General features: G+C 46.6%; 1 protein-coding gene across 10 annotated transcripts in view; it reads right to left on the reverse strand.

Annotated features, from left to right (window-relative positions):
• Positions 1 to 2868: 2868 nt before the first annotated feature.
• The window catches only part of LOC138246371 (carnitine O-palmitoyltransferase 1, liver isoform-like), a 389657-nt gene continuing 376962 nt past the window's right edge, over positions 2869 to 15563 (reverse strand). For all 10 annotated transcript variants that reach the window (XM_069200934.1, XM_069200927.1, XM_069200924.1 and 7 more), the window contains one exon: positions 2869 to 6769. In XM_069200934.1, the coding sequence (XP_069057035.1) occupies positions 6680 to 6769 (90 nt within the window). In that variant the 3' untranslated portion in view covers positions 2869 to 6679. The remainder of the gene's footprint in view (positions 6770 to 15563) is intronic.

Below are 15563 nucleotides of genomic sequence, written 5' to 3' on the forward strand. Positions count from 1 at the left end.
GGTGTAAAGGTGTGTTTTGGAATCAGGTGCCCCAGTCACTTCAATGGGAAACAGTCCAGTTACAAAGAGGATACAAGCGGGGACTGGGAGGTCAGTTCGGCTGAATACAAAGGGAGTCTCAGGTCTTAAGGGACTTGGGCACACATTCAGTCCACTCGAACTCGGGGGCTCATGTGTAGTGGTGCTTTGTCTAGCGGGGTTGCGCTGTTGAAGACTCTTGCTGTTCTTGATCCATGCAAAAAGAGGTTGCAGGCGGCAACTGAGGCACCAGTATGGGTGGTACTCAGTAAGGGTAGGCACAGCTTCTGAGGACCCCGTTGGCACTGTTGCCTGACTTGGGCTGTGGGGCTCAGGTGCAGTGGTGGTTTGAGGTAATGGGTTGCGGTGGACGGAGACTCACTCTGTGACTTGGTGACCTGGTGAAGAGGGGTAACAGGAAAGTGGGACCACTCTTGAGGCTGGCATTGTGGCTCCTGAAGTCCCTCGATGGTAGGTCTGCCTTTTTGCTGTTGAAGTTCAGATTGTACCACCAAAAAACTGTAGTTGTTACAGGGGGTCCAGTACCCCGGGTATAGGTGTGGGGAGAAACCAGGAGGGGTTAGCACCTCGGGATGGCAGTGAAGTGGCGGGCTGACTTCATGTGCCCCAAACAATCTTCTCCTGGCTAGTTGTTCCCTTGGGAGGCCCGATGGCTAACGAGACAGGGTACTGGACTTTGCGAACGGTGCCTGTGGATGTAGGGGAGAAGCTCCTCTGTTACAAGGGGGATCTTTTCTGGTTATTGAGGTACTGAGCAGTCTTAGAGCTTAGGGGAGGATGCCCAGCACTTTAAGAAGTCGGTCCCAGTGATGGTTGAAGTGCAAGCAGTCTGGCAGGGTTTTGCACCAATCTTTGGTGCAGCTCTTCAGTTTTCACTCTCTTCACTCCTCCTTCCATCTTCCTCAGTTCCCAGTAGTCAAATCTGATTGTCTGGTGTCAGGGGGCCACCCAAATACTCAATTTAGGGGTGTTAAGGTGAGTGAAGGGTAGTAGCCAATGGGCTTCTTACCCTTGGGGTCACTACACACCCTAGATGACCACTTCCTGTTGAGAGTGGACATCATCCTGTACCAGAGCTCCTAATTCCACCACAAGCACAAGATGGAAGAATTCTCCTTTTTGTGTTCACTTCCGGTAGCCCACCCTAATGGTGTGACTAGCGTGACATGTAACACGCCTCCTGACTATCCCACCTATCCTGGTGCAAGATGGGCCTAGGGGCAAGGGGTTGCCTCTCAAAGGTCTTGGGGAAGCCGAGTTTGCATATCAGAGGCGGCAGGGACTTTGAAGGCCCTAGCTATGGTATGCACATTCACTAGTCATCGTGCTGGTGCAGGTGTAAACTGACCTCCAAGAACCTCCAATCAATCAATCAATCAGAAACTTGTAAAGTGCACTACTCACCTGTGAAGGTCTCAAAGCGCTTCAGGGGGCCGGAAATTCGGCTGTGGTGGTAGACTTGTTGATACCAGTCAGCCAGTACACTAAAGGAATAGTAGGTTTCAGGGGGTACCTCCAAGGTATGGTCTGGGTTCATGTATTAATAAATCCAACACTGGAATCATACAACTTAGTTTTCAGTGAAGCCCTTATGTAGCTAGGTAACTCACAGTGACTGGAATTTAACTTAAGATGGCTTCCCTGTTCACTTGCAGTATCTGGCAATGGAACCAGACATCACAGGGGCATATGTGCTCATGCAGACATGCCCTCACAGGTATTATTATGCACCCTGCCATGGGGCTCTAAAGGCCTGTTGTAGGGGTGACTTGCATATAATACATGGAGTGACCTTGGCATGGCACACAACGAGGGTGCCATGTCGGGTTTTCACTCATGGCTTGAACTGTGACACGTAGTCTGCAATGGCATGCTGTGTGCAATTTGTGTGTGGGGCCCTTAGGGTGAAGATACGTTGTAGCCCTTAGGGGACCCCCTTTTGTACCCATGCCCTAGGTACCAGGGGTATATTCACTAGGGACTTTCAGGGGTGCTAAAGTTCTGTGCCAATTGTAAAACAATCCTACCCTGTTTTAAAGGAAAGAGCACCAGCACTGATGCCTGATTGGCAGGCCTCAGTGCACTGTCAGTTGAAAAACAGCATCTAGTAGTTCCAAAAAGGGCAAAAAGTGTGGGGCAATCTGCAAAGACGTCCAGTTTCTGCAATGACGCTCACCTTCTGTGTGGCTTGAAGGTGCACTGGGCAAGCTGGAGGCATACTGAAAATGTGCTATATGACCTTGATTTGCTGTGGGGCTGATGACAACCTGGGCAGTTCAGGGTGCATCAGAACCTACTGAAGAATATCCTTTGTGGCCAGTGACCTCAACGGCACGTGACTTGCACCATGATGTGTTGGTGCATTCTCTATGGGGTCAGTGTCGGGATAAGGTCGAGTAAAACCAATGCGGAGCCGCACAACACCATCTAGAGGCACACAGGAGCACTGCAATAAAAAAATATATATATAATGTAAAAAAAACAATTGACAAATCCAGTCTTGACACCTGGGGGATATTCTAAGGTGAGCGATCTCTAATTAAAAGTACCCATGAAAAGTGGAATTATGGATAATGCAGTCAAGTGGAGAAAGTGTGTTTGAAGATTCTGCCACGGACCAGATTATTCTTATTGTTAATAATGTTATTAAAAATAACTATAATTAATTATTGCTTTTTCTTCCTTACATTGCTGTATACATTGGGTGACAGTCTGCCTTATTTGTGGCCCAATATTAGGTGCATGTTGCAATACGGCGAGACAGTTGATGGCATAATTGAGACACTAATGTACAAGTGTACAAGAAAAAAAGATTCTCATTGCATCAAGTTTTAAATACTGGCCTTTAATAGCCCTCAAGTTGTTCTTTATTTGTACATTGCATTGATAACGGCAATAAACATTAGCTTTAGAGCTACTGTAAAAACAGGAAAGAATAACTAGATAGGATAGCTTAAAAAGGAAAAATAGCAATTTCTTCCCTTTCTGTGACAAGAGATTAATACATTCAAGATTCTATTTAGGAAGAAGGCATGGCCCCAATATCTCAGCGGCACAGAGCACAAGCATGTTGGAATATACAAAGTTGAGATGACAGGAACAAGTTAATAGGGCAGGAGGAGTTTTTATTTTGTGGATGGTGCATTTTGCCAGAGAAGGCTGCTGGTTTTGACTCTGTAGAGCCAAAAACTCCATGGTTGTAGGGGTTTATGGAAATTCAATATAAAAGGTTTTGGCAAGTCTTCACTGACCACTTATGAAAAGGCCTTACGTTTCTCAGTAATGGATGGAGACAAAGGACTCTCAGTTTCTGCGTCTCATACAAAGGAAGCACTGAGTGATCTTAACTGGTTCAAGGTTAGAGTCTGAAGATGCTGAGAATCAACATGGAGGTTTTCATAAGCAATTCTTCAGTAATTAAGCAGAGTAAAGAAATAATGGGGTTCAGCCAAGAGCGTTAGAAGATCAGGGATGTGCAGAATATTCTAAAGAGGAACCAACAGTAACTCCTCGTCTGCACCACCTGTCATGTTCAATAGTTAATAAATACCTAAACCACAGGCACATCATCTACTGCGAATGGCATGAAATTATGCTCATGACGACTTTCCACAGGTCTATCAATGCTAAACAGTGTGTAAACAGGTCTATCAGTGCCAAACTGATGGGAGCCTGCGAGTGGCTTTTCAGGCTAAAACACATCAACCCTCGCCCTGTGCTGCATCAAGGCATGGAGGAGTGTCCAGGATCAACAACCTTTATTTCTTTTCATGGATGGAATGTTTCCTAGCAAGGTCTCCTACACTCAAGATAAACCAAAACTATTTTTCACAGATCGGGTCTACAAATCATTACACAGAGTAAACCAGGCCAATTCCATTTTTTGCTGAATAGACAATGCGGATAATCGTTATGTGGGAAAAAACAGATCTATATCAGGCTGCATTGTCCGATAATCTTTTTTCAGGAAAAAACAGGTTCACTTCATTCTGACTGCTAAATTTATGAAGCATCTGCCCATATTTCTAGGACTCAACGACAGAACACCATGTGTGTATTCGTCAAACAGATCCCTTTTCACATAATGAAAAGGGTCAGTCTTTTGGTTATTACTGAATACCCTGCTGTCCAATACTGGGGGAAAAAAACTGTATGTTAGTTTCGAAGGAAGAATACCATATTACAAAACATTGATGCAACTCTGTTATTTTACAAAACAAAACTGATGTTATTCTATGTAAATATTTGGCAGAGCACCTCTATTAGCCGAGATCAAATCACAAGCCAGTGTTGGAATACAGCAGTGCCTAAAATCAGAGTCCTGAACTATTCATATATGGCAGGTCAATATACGTGAATGAAAGGACGAATAACAGGAAGGCTGTCCGGTTTACCCTCACTGGATGAATTGCTAGGAGGAAAGTCAATTGTCTTCTATTAACTGACCTGCACTGGCAGTTGAGCAGTAAGAAATACATTCATTCCAGTTTTCTAAATAGCAACTATTGCATTTTTTTTATCATACTCTCAGGAGATAGATGGCATGTAGAAACCTTAAGAAAGTATTTTGCTGCACTGAGTAAATTGAACATTTACCATTAGCTGTCATGACTTACATTAATAAGCTATATGTTCAGACTATCTAAAAAGCCAATAGCAGTGGGCAGACTGTACTATCATCAACTATAAAAGTATCACTCTGCACAAAACTGTGGCTGTTGCATGTGTTAAGTATGGTCTCCAAATCAGATACAATCTTTAAACTATGCAGTATTAAAGCATGATATTCAAGTCTGCAAAAGAATGAGACCCATAAATGAGGTAATGGTTTTCGAGCTGTGAGGGTCTCGGAACAATTTATGAAGAGAGTGAAATATTCAAGTATGACCAAAAAGAAGACCCACGAATGATGCCACAGTGTGTGCAAGTCTGACCAAGGTCTGGAAACCCTAAGTGTAGTGAGCATGGCGTTGAAGTCCGATCAAGGTCAGGGACCATGCATGAGGTGAACAGAGCATTCCAGTCTGATCTGGGCAAAGAATCATGAATGAGGGTTGGAAGTATTCAAGTATCAGCCGGTCTGGGAGCAATGCAGGTAAACATGAATTCATTCCTACAGAAGAAAGATACAAATGCACTAGATGAATACTGCGTCCAAGTCTGATGTGGTCCCCTGAACATATGTTTGATGAACATACTGGTCACGCCTGCAAATAGCTATAACCCAGGAGGTGAACACAGTATTTGAGTCTACACCATGGGTGAGAGATGCACTGCATTAGCTTTTGCACAAGGGAGACGTTGAAAATTTGAAGAAACTCTGTCTGCAGATAAGCTCATATCAAATAGGTCAAAGATACATCAGAAGTCCTCATGATAAATGTTTTGGTATTTTTGATCTGCAACCACAAAGCCACAACTTATGGGTTGAAGCCTCCTATAGAACATATAATATAGAAAATATCTATCAAACGCCTTCCCGTTTCAGTATTGGTGGAAAACTCATCCCATGGCACATTGACACACTAATCAATTAAATGGCTTACGTTTGATAACAACTGAACTGTTTTACCAGCGGTAATTGAACCGAGTACACATTAATTGCCAAGGACTGGTGCTTTTAGCACCAGTAAGCCGGAACAGGTGCAGATTATCTTCGTCCTGGCAGACACTGGTACAGTCAACCAAAGACGGTGGGGTAGAGAACAAACTATAAGGTCAAACAATGGCGCTGTAAGGAAGTTATACAATAGCGATGGCCCCTCCACTGGTAGGGAGAACACATACTTCAGCTCACAGCAGAACTTGGTAAATGGGTGGCAGATTGTCATACAACTGTTAGTTATGTCTGTACTTCGTGTCCAGCTCAGATTGCCATATGAAGGGAATTAACTTCATTTTAGGACTATGTTCTGCCCTCGGTTTCCAAGTGTTATTAATTTTCAAATTAATGCACGGCAATAGCCTTCCAAGTAGGTACAGTTCATTGAAAGTCTCAGGGATCCTTGAATCAACACCAGGAACAGATGTGGGGGATAATGGATGCTGTCACCAGAACCTGCTCCAAAACCGAGCGATGTAGGCTCCTACTTTAAAATGATAAAAGGGAAAGAAATGTCTTTAAATATAAGGCACCAACTCACATACACAACTTCCAATAAGCCAACATTTCCTTCAGCTTTCAGCTTCCTTTCCTGGCCAGTCGCAAACATACTTATCTGTGCGGTATGTGCGGATGCAGACACTTTCTGAAAAGTGTGCAAGTGAAGGTGTGCACTGACCATCAACTCTACCCAATGCAGTTTTGATTTCACTTTTGGGAGAGGGCGTACTTGGGTGGTATGTCGGGCTGTGTTTTGTGTAAGTGAGCAACAGTGGGTGAGTGTGGTTTTTATCTGCCTCTTACATGTAGTTGTGCTATCACCATTGACTGCTGCGAGTGTTCACCCGCGTTTGTGCTGAGTCATGAATTTCCTTTTAAGCGCAGGATCCTTTTTGATTGAGTCAGCGGAATCCAACAAGGTGAGACAAACAACCCATTGCTGTGTGCTGCAATTTATTGGGCGTTCTCCTGGAAAAGTTTTTTTTGGCACTGGGAAAGGACTCTCAAGCACAGAGCAGCTGTTGGACGGACGCTTCTCTACTTCTTTTGGTTGCTTTTGCCAACAGGAAATAGGGCCAAGATGTCATTAAGTGCACGGCGGATGTTTCCGCCAAACCGGTGTGCATCCTGCAAAGGCACAAAACAGCCAATGATTAATACTGAAAAATATAGGACAACAGCTCACAGCATCAACATTGTCACATAAGGGACTGCCGACTAAAGAATGAATACAATTCTTAACAATAGTTAATTACCAGAGTACAGACGTTTGCATGGACACATCTGGTTAATATTCAACAATAAAGCTTGTACAGAACGATCACACAAAAAACACGTATATGCAATTTGGGCCATATGAGCTGGGCGAAACCCAGTACTTTGCAATCTACATGTGAGGCACACAAAAATCACCAGTTAAGCTAACTAGAGTCGCAGCTACCATTAGTCAAAAAGGGTAGAAAGGAAAGAGTGAGACATTGAGGTAAGGCAGAGCGAGAGATAACTGAGGCAAAGGATAACAGGGAAAGTGAGAAATACATAGAATGGTCTCAGATTCAAAGTGAGCAAAATTACAAGGAGAGGGATCCATAAAGGCGAGACAAAAGAGAGATAGTGACAGAAGCGAAAAAACAGGAGACTCAAGATGTAGGAGAGCTGCAGATAAAACACAAAAAAGATGTTAACTTAGCCTACATGAAATATTAAGAGTACTTCGCCTTTACTAAGCTTTAACTTTCTACATTATTTAATTTTTATCACTTTTGGTTTTTATGGCACTTATATGTTAAGCATATCAGTAAACTATGTCGCCAGGTTAACAAATGCCACAGGAATAGTCCTTCACCTGGAGCCAATTGTACTTTTGTTTTGTAACTATATTTTTGTAGGACATTTATAAAGCACGCAAATGGAGTATCTCAAGACATGTCCTAGCGCTCAGACAGACTGCAGTACACAAAGAGATGAGAAAGATAACTATTTTAAATGAGATATTATTGTTGAAACAATGAAGAACGCTCTGAGAGACCACACAGAAGCCATCACAAATCATAGCAAGGAGTTCTTCACCACTGTGAAGGAGTTCTCCAACCCAGCAGCCACCAGGAACATCACCCCCCTCCAAAGAACAGTGACACCCTGATGAACTTTTTCCACAACAAGATCTCAGCATTCACGAGAACTTCAAACCCAAACATCCTCTCCTCCACCCCACTGGAAAAGGGTATCAGAAGACCAGTGGAACAATGATCTTAACTCTCACCCCCAGGATATATAATTCAACCCAGAACAGGTTGCAAAGAACTTCTTCCAGTGGATCATGGAATGCGCCTACAAAATCGCCCCCAGCAAACCAGCCAATCCCAAAGTACCTAACTGGTTCACAGCAGAGCAGAAATCCTCCTAACGCAGCTGCTGGAAAGTAGAAAGGAAGTGGCATACTAGTGAAAAGACAGAAGACCATATCACTTTCAAAACCACACTCAAACAGTACCACCACCGCCTGAGAGAAACAAAGAACTACCCTCTCAGACCACATAAAAGCCAGCTCAAATCGCAGGAAGGAGTTATTCACTATCCTGAAGGAGTTCTCCAACCCTGCAGCAACTGGGCACAGCCTCACCACTTCCCATGAACAGTGTGACACCCTGGCAGACTTCTTCCACAACAAGATCTCAGCCATTTTCTAGAACTTTAAACCGTAACTCCCTGCTGCTGACAGCATCAGCCTACTCACACCCACAAACACAAACCTCGAACACATGCTCACCCATTCGGACCCTCTCTAAACACAATTTCCATCATAACTACACACTCTGGGGTAGCCTCAGACTTATGTCCTCACCACATCTTCAACCTAGGTAGCAAGAAGCTTGGCAATGAGCTCAAGGAAGACTTGAACGTTTCCATCATCACAGCCTCCTTCTTTGAAGGCAGTAAACACGCTGAAGGGAGAGCCCCTCCTGAATAAACCATCCACTGATGCAGCAGATCCAAAGTACTACCGGTCCATCTCCGGTGGAGGTTCTTAAAAAGACAATCAGCGAGCAACTCACCAAACACTTGGAACACTACAGCTTCATGGACCCCTCTCAATTCAGATTCCAAGCCAACAACCACACGGAAATGGCCCTGACTGCAGCCACCGATGACACCTGGGCCCTCCTAGACAGCAGCGAAACAGCAGTTCTCATCCTCCTGGACCTATCAGCTGCCTTCAAAACAGTCTCCCACATCTTAATCACCAGTCCACTAAATCGGTATCCATGGAAATGCCCTTAAATGGATCACCTCATCCCAAGAACCCAAAGAATCCCTCTCCCACCATTCACACAGTGGCCAACTAGGGCCAGAGTGGGAAAAATCTGCTGGCTAGTTCCATCCAATCTCACATATGGAATAATTTCTCCAATGTATACAGTCTAGGTCCCAAGGTTGAAATACACCCTAGGTGTCCATCAGCGACAATGAGTACCCCCATCTGAAATCTCAAGTTAGTTGACCACAAGGAAATAGTGAGGGCTATCAACAGTATGGTTCCCTGTAAAGCAGCTGGCCTGGATAGAATCCCAGGCAATCTTTTCCTTGCTGACAATGAGGCCTGGGCCAAGTATATCAATAAATTGAATAACGCTATCCTGCTAGGTGCAGTAATTCCATGTGGCTGGAAAGGCACAGAAATAATTCCACTCTATAAGAGAGGCTCTAGGGATCTCCCAGTAAATTACAGGGCTATTAGCCTAATCGATGCATTACAGACTGTCTTCTGTAGACAGATATTAAATGGATTAGATCAATGGATTGAGGAGCAAAATGGCCTGTCCTTTTTACAAACTGGTTTTAGGAAAGAAATCTGCAGTGCTGGTGGAAAAGTAATACCAGAGTAAAATATTTATGTTCTGTAGGCTGGATGAGCCTCAACAACAAATGACACAGATACTGAAGTTTTTAACAATCTACTGGAAGCACGTAGTTCTACAGAAGCAACATCTTTATGTTGTGTTTGTGGATCTAAAGTCCACGTTTGATTTGGTCCCACGCTGCAAACTGAAGTCTTAGACCATAATGGTGTACACTTGCCATTTTAATTTGCTTTTATGAAGTCAGATGGGGACCCCAGGAAGAACTTATGGAACGAATAGGAGCCCACAAGGGGGTTCGGCAGGGGTGCGTCCTTGCCCACACTTTATTCTCCCTTTACTTAAACAATGTTGCAGCCTACTTGGAGAATTGTAAAAACTATGCCCCCTGATTTATTGGCCAAAGGATTCCTCTGCTACTCTTTGCAGACGACACACTATTGTTTTTAAAACCCCAGCACGCCTGCAGGCCCCTATAGACCATTTTGAGGCCTTTTGTCTGGACAGGGGATGGAGATTAATCATTCTAAAACCAAATGTATGTCTATAAACCCCGACAAATCATTTAAAGGCTCTAGAAGGCTGCGCAGTTCTAACCTGGAAAGGGTCTCTTGCTCAATTATCTAGGAGTTACTCACCACAAAAATGTCCAGGTCTGCCCAAGTAAAGAAAAGCAGTCATTAAGTTTTGCCTGCACGCTGCAGCAGTAACTAAGTTTTATAATTACTCAAAGGCAAAGCATGTCTCTCCAACTATTATTATATACAGTTCAAAGGTGGTAGGAAGCACCCTTTATGGGGCTGAGTTATGGGGCTTACCTCTCTGGTGTCTGTTGAAAATAGCTGCTTGAGATCTTTATTGTCTTTACCAAAAATCAACCCCCTTCTCTCTTTACGTTGGGACTTGGGTATCAAAGCTACTGAGCTTAAGGCCAACTTAAGACCTATTCTTTATTGGTGGTGGCTAAAACATACCCCTGCTCTTCAAAGTTTTTATAGGGCCCTTTTTGAAATAATGTTACAGACTTCGGGTGAAAGGTCAAAAGCTGTCAACTGCTGCAGCTAAATCTCCACGCAAGAAAGCAAAGACTAGACAGGTTTTGGTGGAGAACCGCCCCCTGCTGCTGCGACACAAAATCCTCCCAAAGGGGCAGTCTAATGGCAGATTGATGGCCAAGCTCAAGAGCTCTGGATACCAGACTCTTTGAGCCTAGTCTGGAGCCACAATAATTACTTGGGCCCAGTTGTTCTTGATCTCCTTGAGAACTCTGGGCAGACATGGTATTGGCAGAGAGGTGTAAAGGATGCCTAAGTTCCACCCGAGACTAAAAGCTTCAGCAAGTGAGTGCTACCTTGGAAACTCCAATGAGCAAAACAGCTGATATTGCGCGCACTCTGTGGAGGCGAACAGATCTAACCAAGGCTATCCCCATTGCTAAAAAAAAAAAAAAAGACCTTGCACCACCTCCTGTTAGAGACGCCATTTGTTATTGACCAGGCGTTGCCGGCTGAGTTTGTCTACTCAGTCACTTAGAGAGCCCGCCAGATGCTGAACCACCAGGGATAGGCCCTGACATTCTAGCCATGTCCAGAGGCGTAGAGCCTCCTGACAAAGGGTCCACAACCCCACCCTGCCCTCCATGTTGCAGTACCACATGGCGGTGGTGTTGTCCCTGAACACCTGCACCACTTTCCCTTTGAGAAAGGGAACGAATGCTAGCCTTATCGCCTTAAGTTACAAAAGATTGATATGGAGCCCTGACTCCCCTGGAAAGCAGATGCCTATAATCTACACCTCTCCCATGTGCCCCACCATCCCAGAAGTGACTCATCTCTCACTATTGTTGGATCTAATTGGGGAAGGGAGAGGGATCTGCCTCCGACACGATTGCAGTTCAAAAGCCACACCTGCAGATCTTGTGCAGTTCCATCCCAGATTTGGACCATGACGGCAAGATTTCCGTGCTGCTGCGCCCACTGAATCTTCAGGTCCCACTGCAGAGCCCACATATGCCATCTGGCATGTTTCACCAGCAGGAGGCCATGAGGCCCAGCAACCTCAGTTATTCTCACCAAAAAATCCAGGACAGAGGCTGAAACATCGGTATAACAGTCTGAATACGCTGACTCGCTGCTCAGGAGGATACGCCTGAAACTGCACTGTGTCCAGAACTGCTCCGATGAATGGGAGCATTTGAGAGGGAGTCAGGTGTGACTTTGGCACGTTTATAGTGAACCCCATTGAATGCAGGTGGTCTGCAGTAGTCTGGGGGTGGGAGAAGGCAGCCTGGGGTGAACCCACCTTCAACAGCCAGTTGTCCAGTTATAAGAAGACTGAAGCTCCTAACCTGCGCAAATGAGCTGGGACCACCGCCATCACTTTGGTGAACATCCGAGGGGCGCAGGTAAGGCCAAAGGGGAGCACAGTAAACTGAAAATGCTTGCGGCCTACTGTAAACCGCATGTAACAGCTGTGGGCAGGCAGGATGGGAATATGGAAACATTTGTCCTGCAAGTCAACGCTACCATCCAGTCTCCTGGGCCCAAGGGTGGGTCCAAGGCAGATAGGACCTGAGCTAGTGAGCATTTTGACGACCTACATTCTGAGGAGGAGAATGAGGGACCGGAGGTCTAGTATAGGGCATAGGTCTTTGTCCTTTTTGGGCACCAGAAAGAATCTGTACTAACAACCACTGTCTACGTCTGGCACAGGGACCCTCTTTATGGCTCCGTTGGCCAAGAGAGCAGTAACCTCCTCACGAGAAGTGCCAGGTGATCCTCCGTCTTCGATCCTAAGGGTGGCATTTAAGGACGGGTAATCTAAAAGGGGAGGGAGTAGCCTCTTTGGTGGGAGTAGCCTCTTTGGTCTATTTGCAAAACCCACCTGTTTGACCTGATTGATTCCCAGCGGGTACAGTGATGGCGAATCCTGCCTCCGACTGGCCCCTGGCGGTGAAGCATTTGACTAGGAAGGTCTGGAGGCTGCATCGGGAGGGGTGGTGGGCTGTGCCGACCACTGGTCCCCTGATCCACGAGGACATTTGATCCTACGTCCCCAGCCATGCAGAGGCTGGGCAGAATGCGCAGCATGGTGGCTGGAGGGAAAGGGACATAGTTGGGTGCCCCTTCTATCGCCACGAAAGGGGGCAAAAAGCAGACTGAGGGGGGCAAGGGGCAGCTGTGAGACCCAAGGACCGAGCCATAGCCTGGACACCTTGAAGCGCTTGAGTGCAGTCTGCTTTGTCTCTGAAGAGATGAGTGCCATTGAGGGGAATGTTCATAAGCACAGGTTGGATATCCCCAGAAAAGCCAGACATAATCAACCAAGCCCGGCGCCTCAAGGCCACCATGATGTAACCCGTTTACTCAGTGAGGCGGTCGTATCCAGCCCACATTGTTTCGTGAACTTAGCTACATCCTTCCCATCAGCAACAGTTTGAGAGAAAATGAACCAGGCCTGTGGCAGTACCTGTACAACCATGCCACATAAAGTATGGGTATTACCACCAAACGGGCAAGCGGTGTTCATAGACTGCAATGCCAGACTGGAGGAAGAGAACATTTTCTTCCCAAGCTGATCCAGTCTTTTCGATTCCTTATCCAGAGGTGCGGAAGGGAAATCACATAGGGATGTAGAGGTCTGGATAACCAGGCTCTCAGTGGTGGATGGTGGGTCAGGAATACTGGGTCATTAGGCAAGGCCTATAGCAGCGTGCGATAGTCCTATTAACAGGAGCCCCTGTGCTGACCAAGTCCACAGGAGGACATCAGTGATGGCCTCATTGAAGAGCAAGAGGGGTTCTAAAGAGGAAGCCACAGGCTGAAGCAACTCAGTAAGGAGGATGGTCCTGATAGCCACAGAAGGCAGGTCGAGGCCCAGGACCTCAGCCGCTCTCCTCACCACCAATTAATACGATGTCCCCTCTTCCATAGCCACGGTAGGGGGAGAAAGTAAGCCAGCATCAAGGGAAGTGTCTAGACAACTGGATTCACCCAGGTCCTGAGCCCAGTTCATGGGCCATCAGCTGGTATTCAGAAGGGTCCTGCGACCCCTCCATACTTTCACTGCACCCACAAAAATATGGGTCAGGATCCGATCTAGGGAGTAAGGTTCCTGTCGAAGTTGGAATTGGCACTGAGTGACGCTGGTCCGGCTCCGTTCAGGAGTCAGCAATAAGAAAGGCATCGAGGACGACGCATGGGCCCGCGATCAGCGGGAACTTTGATGTCTGCACCATCAGGGAAGATCATGGTGGTACAACCAACAGCAGTGCAGATCCAGAAAAAAAGTTCCAAGTGTACCCTCCAGAGCCGAAGCCATGGAACCAGAGGGGGCCCCTTCTGACCCTGCGAAGCCCAAAAGCGCTCCAGCAGGGACGGACTGACCAAAAATGACACATGGCCTCATAGAACTCGAGGAGTTGGGCAGTGGTTGCTCCGGCTCCCGGAAACTCAGGAAGGCGCAGAGCCGACCCAGAAGTAAGCTCTAACGACCGAGGCTTAGAGCGACAACACAACTTTTCCCACATCTCGTCATCTGACCGATGGAGTGAAGTCGAAGAACATTTGCTCTTCTTCGACGACTTCTTATGCTTACCAGAGCGTCCCGAAGATTTCGATTGGGACAATGAGTGTGGGCTCTGTGCACGGTCTCTGAACCTTCCTCTCAACTGAGACCGGAAGCAATGTGGAGTCGAGCGCCGGGCTGCAAGAAGCTTTAGGGACTGTAGGAAGTTGGCTCTGTATGTGCTATTTCAAAGTAAGGAATAGCATGCACAGAGTCCAAGGGTTCCCCTTAGAGGTAAAATAGTGGTAAAAAGAGATAATACTAATGCTCTATTTTGTGGTAGTGTGGTCGAGCAGTAGGCTTATCCAAGGAGTAGTGTTAAGCATTTGTTGTACATACACATAGACAATAAATGAGGTACACACACTCAGAGACAAATCCAGCCAATAGGTTTTTGTATAGAAAAATATCTTTTCTTAGTTTATTTTAAGAACCACAGGTTCAAATTCTACATGTAATATCTCATTCGAAAGGTATTGCAGGTAAGTACTTTAGGAACTTCAAATCATAAAAATTGCATGTATACTTTTCAAGTTATTGACAAATAGCTGCTTTAAAAGTGGACACAGTGCAATTTTCACAGTTCCTGGGGGAGGTAAGTTTTTGTTAGTTTTACCAGGTAAGTAGGACACTTACAGGGTTCAGTTCTTGGTCCAAGGTAGCCCACCGTTGGGGGTTCAGAGCAACCCCAAAGTCACCACACCAGCAGCTCAGGGCCGGTCAGGTGCAGAGTTCAAAGCGGTGCCCAAAACGCATAGGCTAGAATGGAGAGAAGGGGGTGCCCCGGTTCCGGTCTGCTTGCAGGTAAGTACCCGCGTCTTCGGAGGGCAGACCAGGGGGGTTTTGTAGGGCACCGGGGGGGACACAAGCCCACACAGAAATTTCACCCTCAGCAGCGCGGGGGCGGCCGGGTGCAGTGTAGAAACAAGCGTCGGGTTCGCAATGTTAGTCTATGAGAGATCTCGGGATCTCTTCAGCGCTGCAGGCCGGCAAGGGGGGGGTTCCTCGGGGAAACCTCCACTTGGGCAAGGGAGAGGGACTCCTGGGGGTCACTTCTCCAGTGAAAGTCCGGTCCTTCAGGTCCTGGGGGCTGCGGGTGCAGGGTCTCTCCCAGGCGTCGGGACTTTGGATTCAAAGAGTCGCGGTCAGGGGAAGCCTCGGGATTCCCTCTGCAGGCGGCGCTGTCGGGGCTCAGGGGGGACAGGTTTTGGTACTCACAGTATCAGAGTAGTCCTGGGGTCCCTCCTGAGGTGTTGGATCTCCACCAGCCGAGTCGGGGTCGCCGGGTGCAGTGTTGCAAGTCTCACGCTTCTTGCGGGGAGCTTGCAGGGTTCTTTCAAGGCTGCTGGAAACAAAGTTGCAGCCTTTCTTGGAGCAGGTCCGCTGTCCTCGGGAGTTTCTTGTCTTTTCGAAGCAGGGGCAGTCCTCAGAGGATGTCGAGGTCGCTGGTCCCTTTGGAAGGCGTCGCTGGAGCAGGATCTTTGGAAGGCAGGAGA

This window comes from Pleurodeles waltl, chromosome 7, assembly GCF_031143425.1.
Source record: "Pleurodeles waltl isolate 20211129_DDA chromosome 7, aPleWal1.hap1.20221129, whole genome shotgun sequence".
In the NCBI taxonomy this organism is placed as follows: domain Eukaryota; kingdom Metazoa; phylum Chordata; class Amphibia; order Caudata; family Salamandridae; genus Pleurodeles; species Pleurodeles waltl.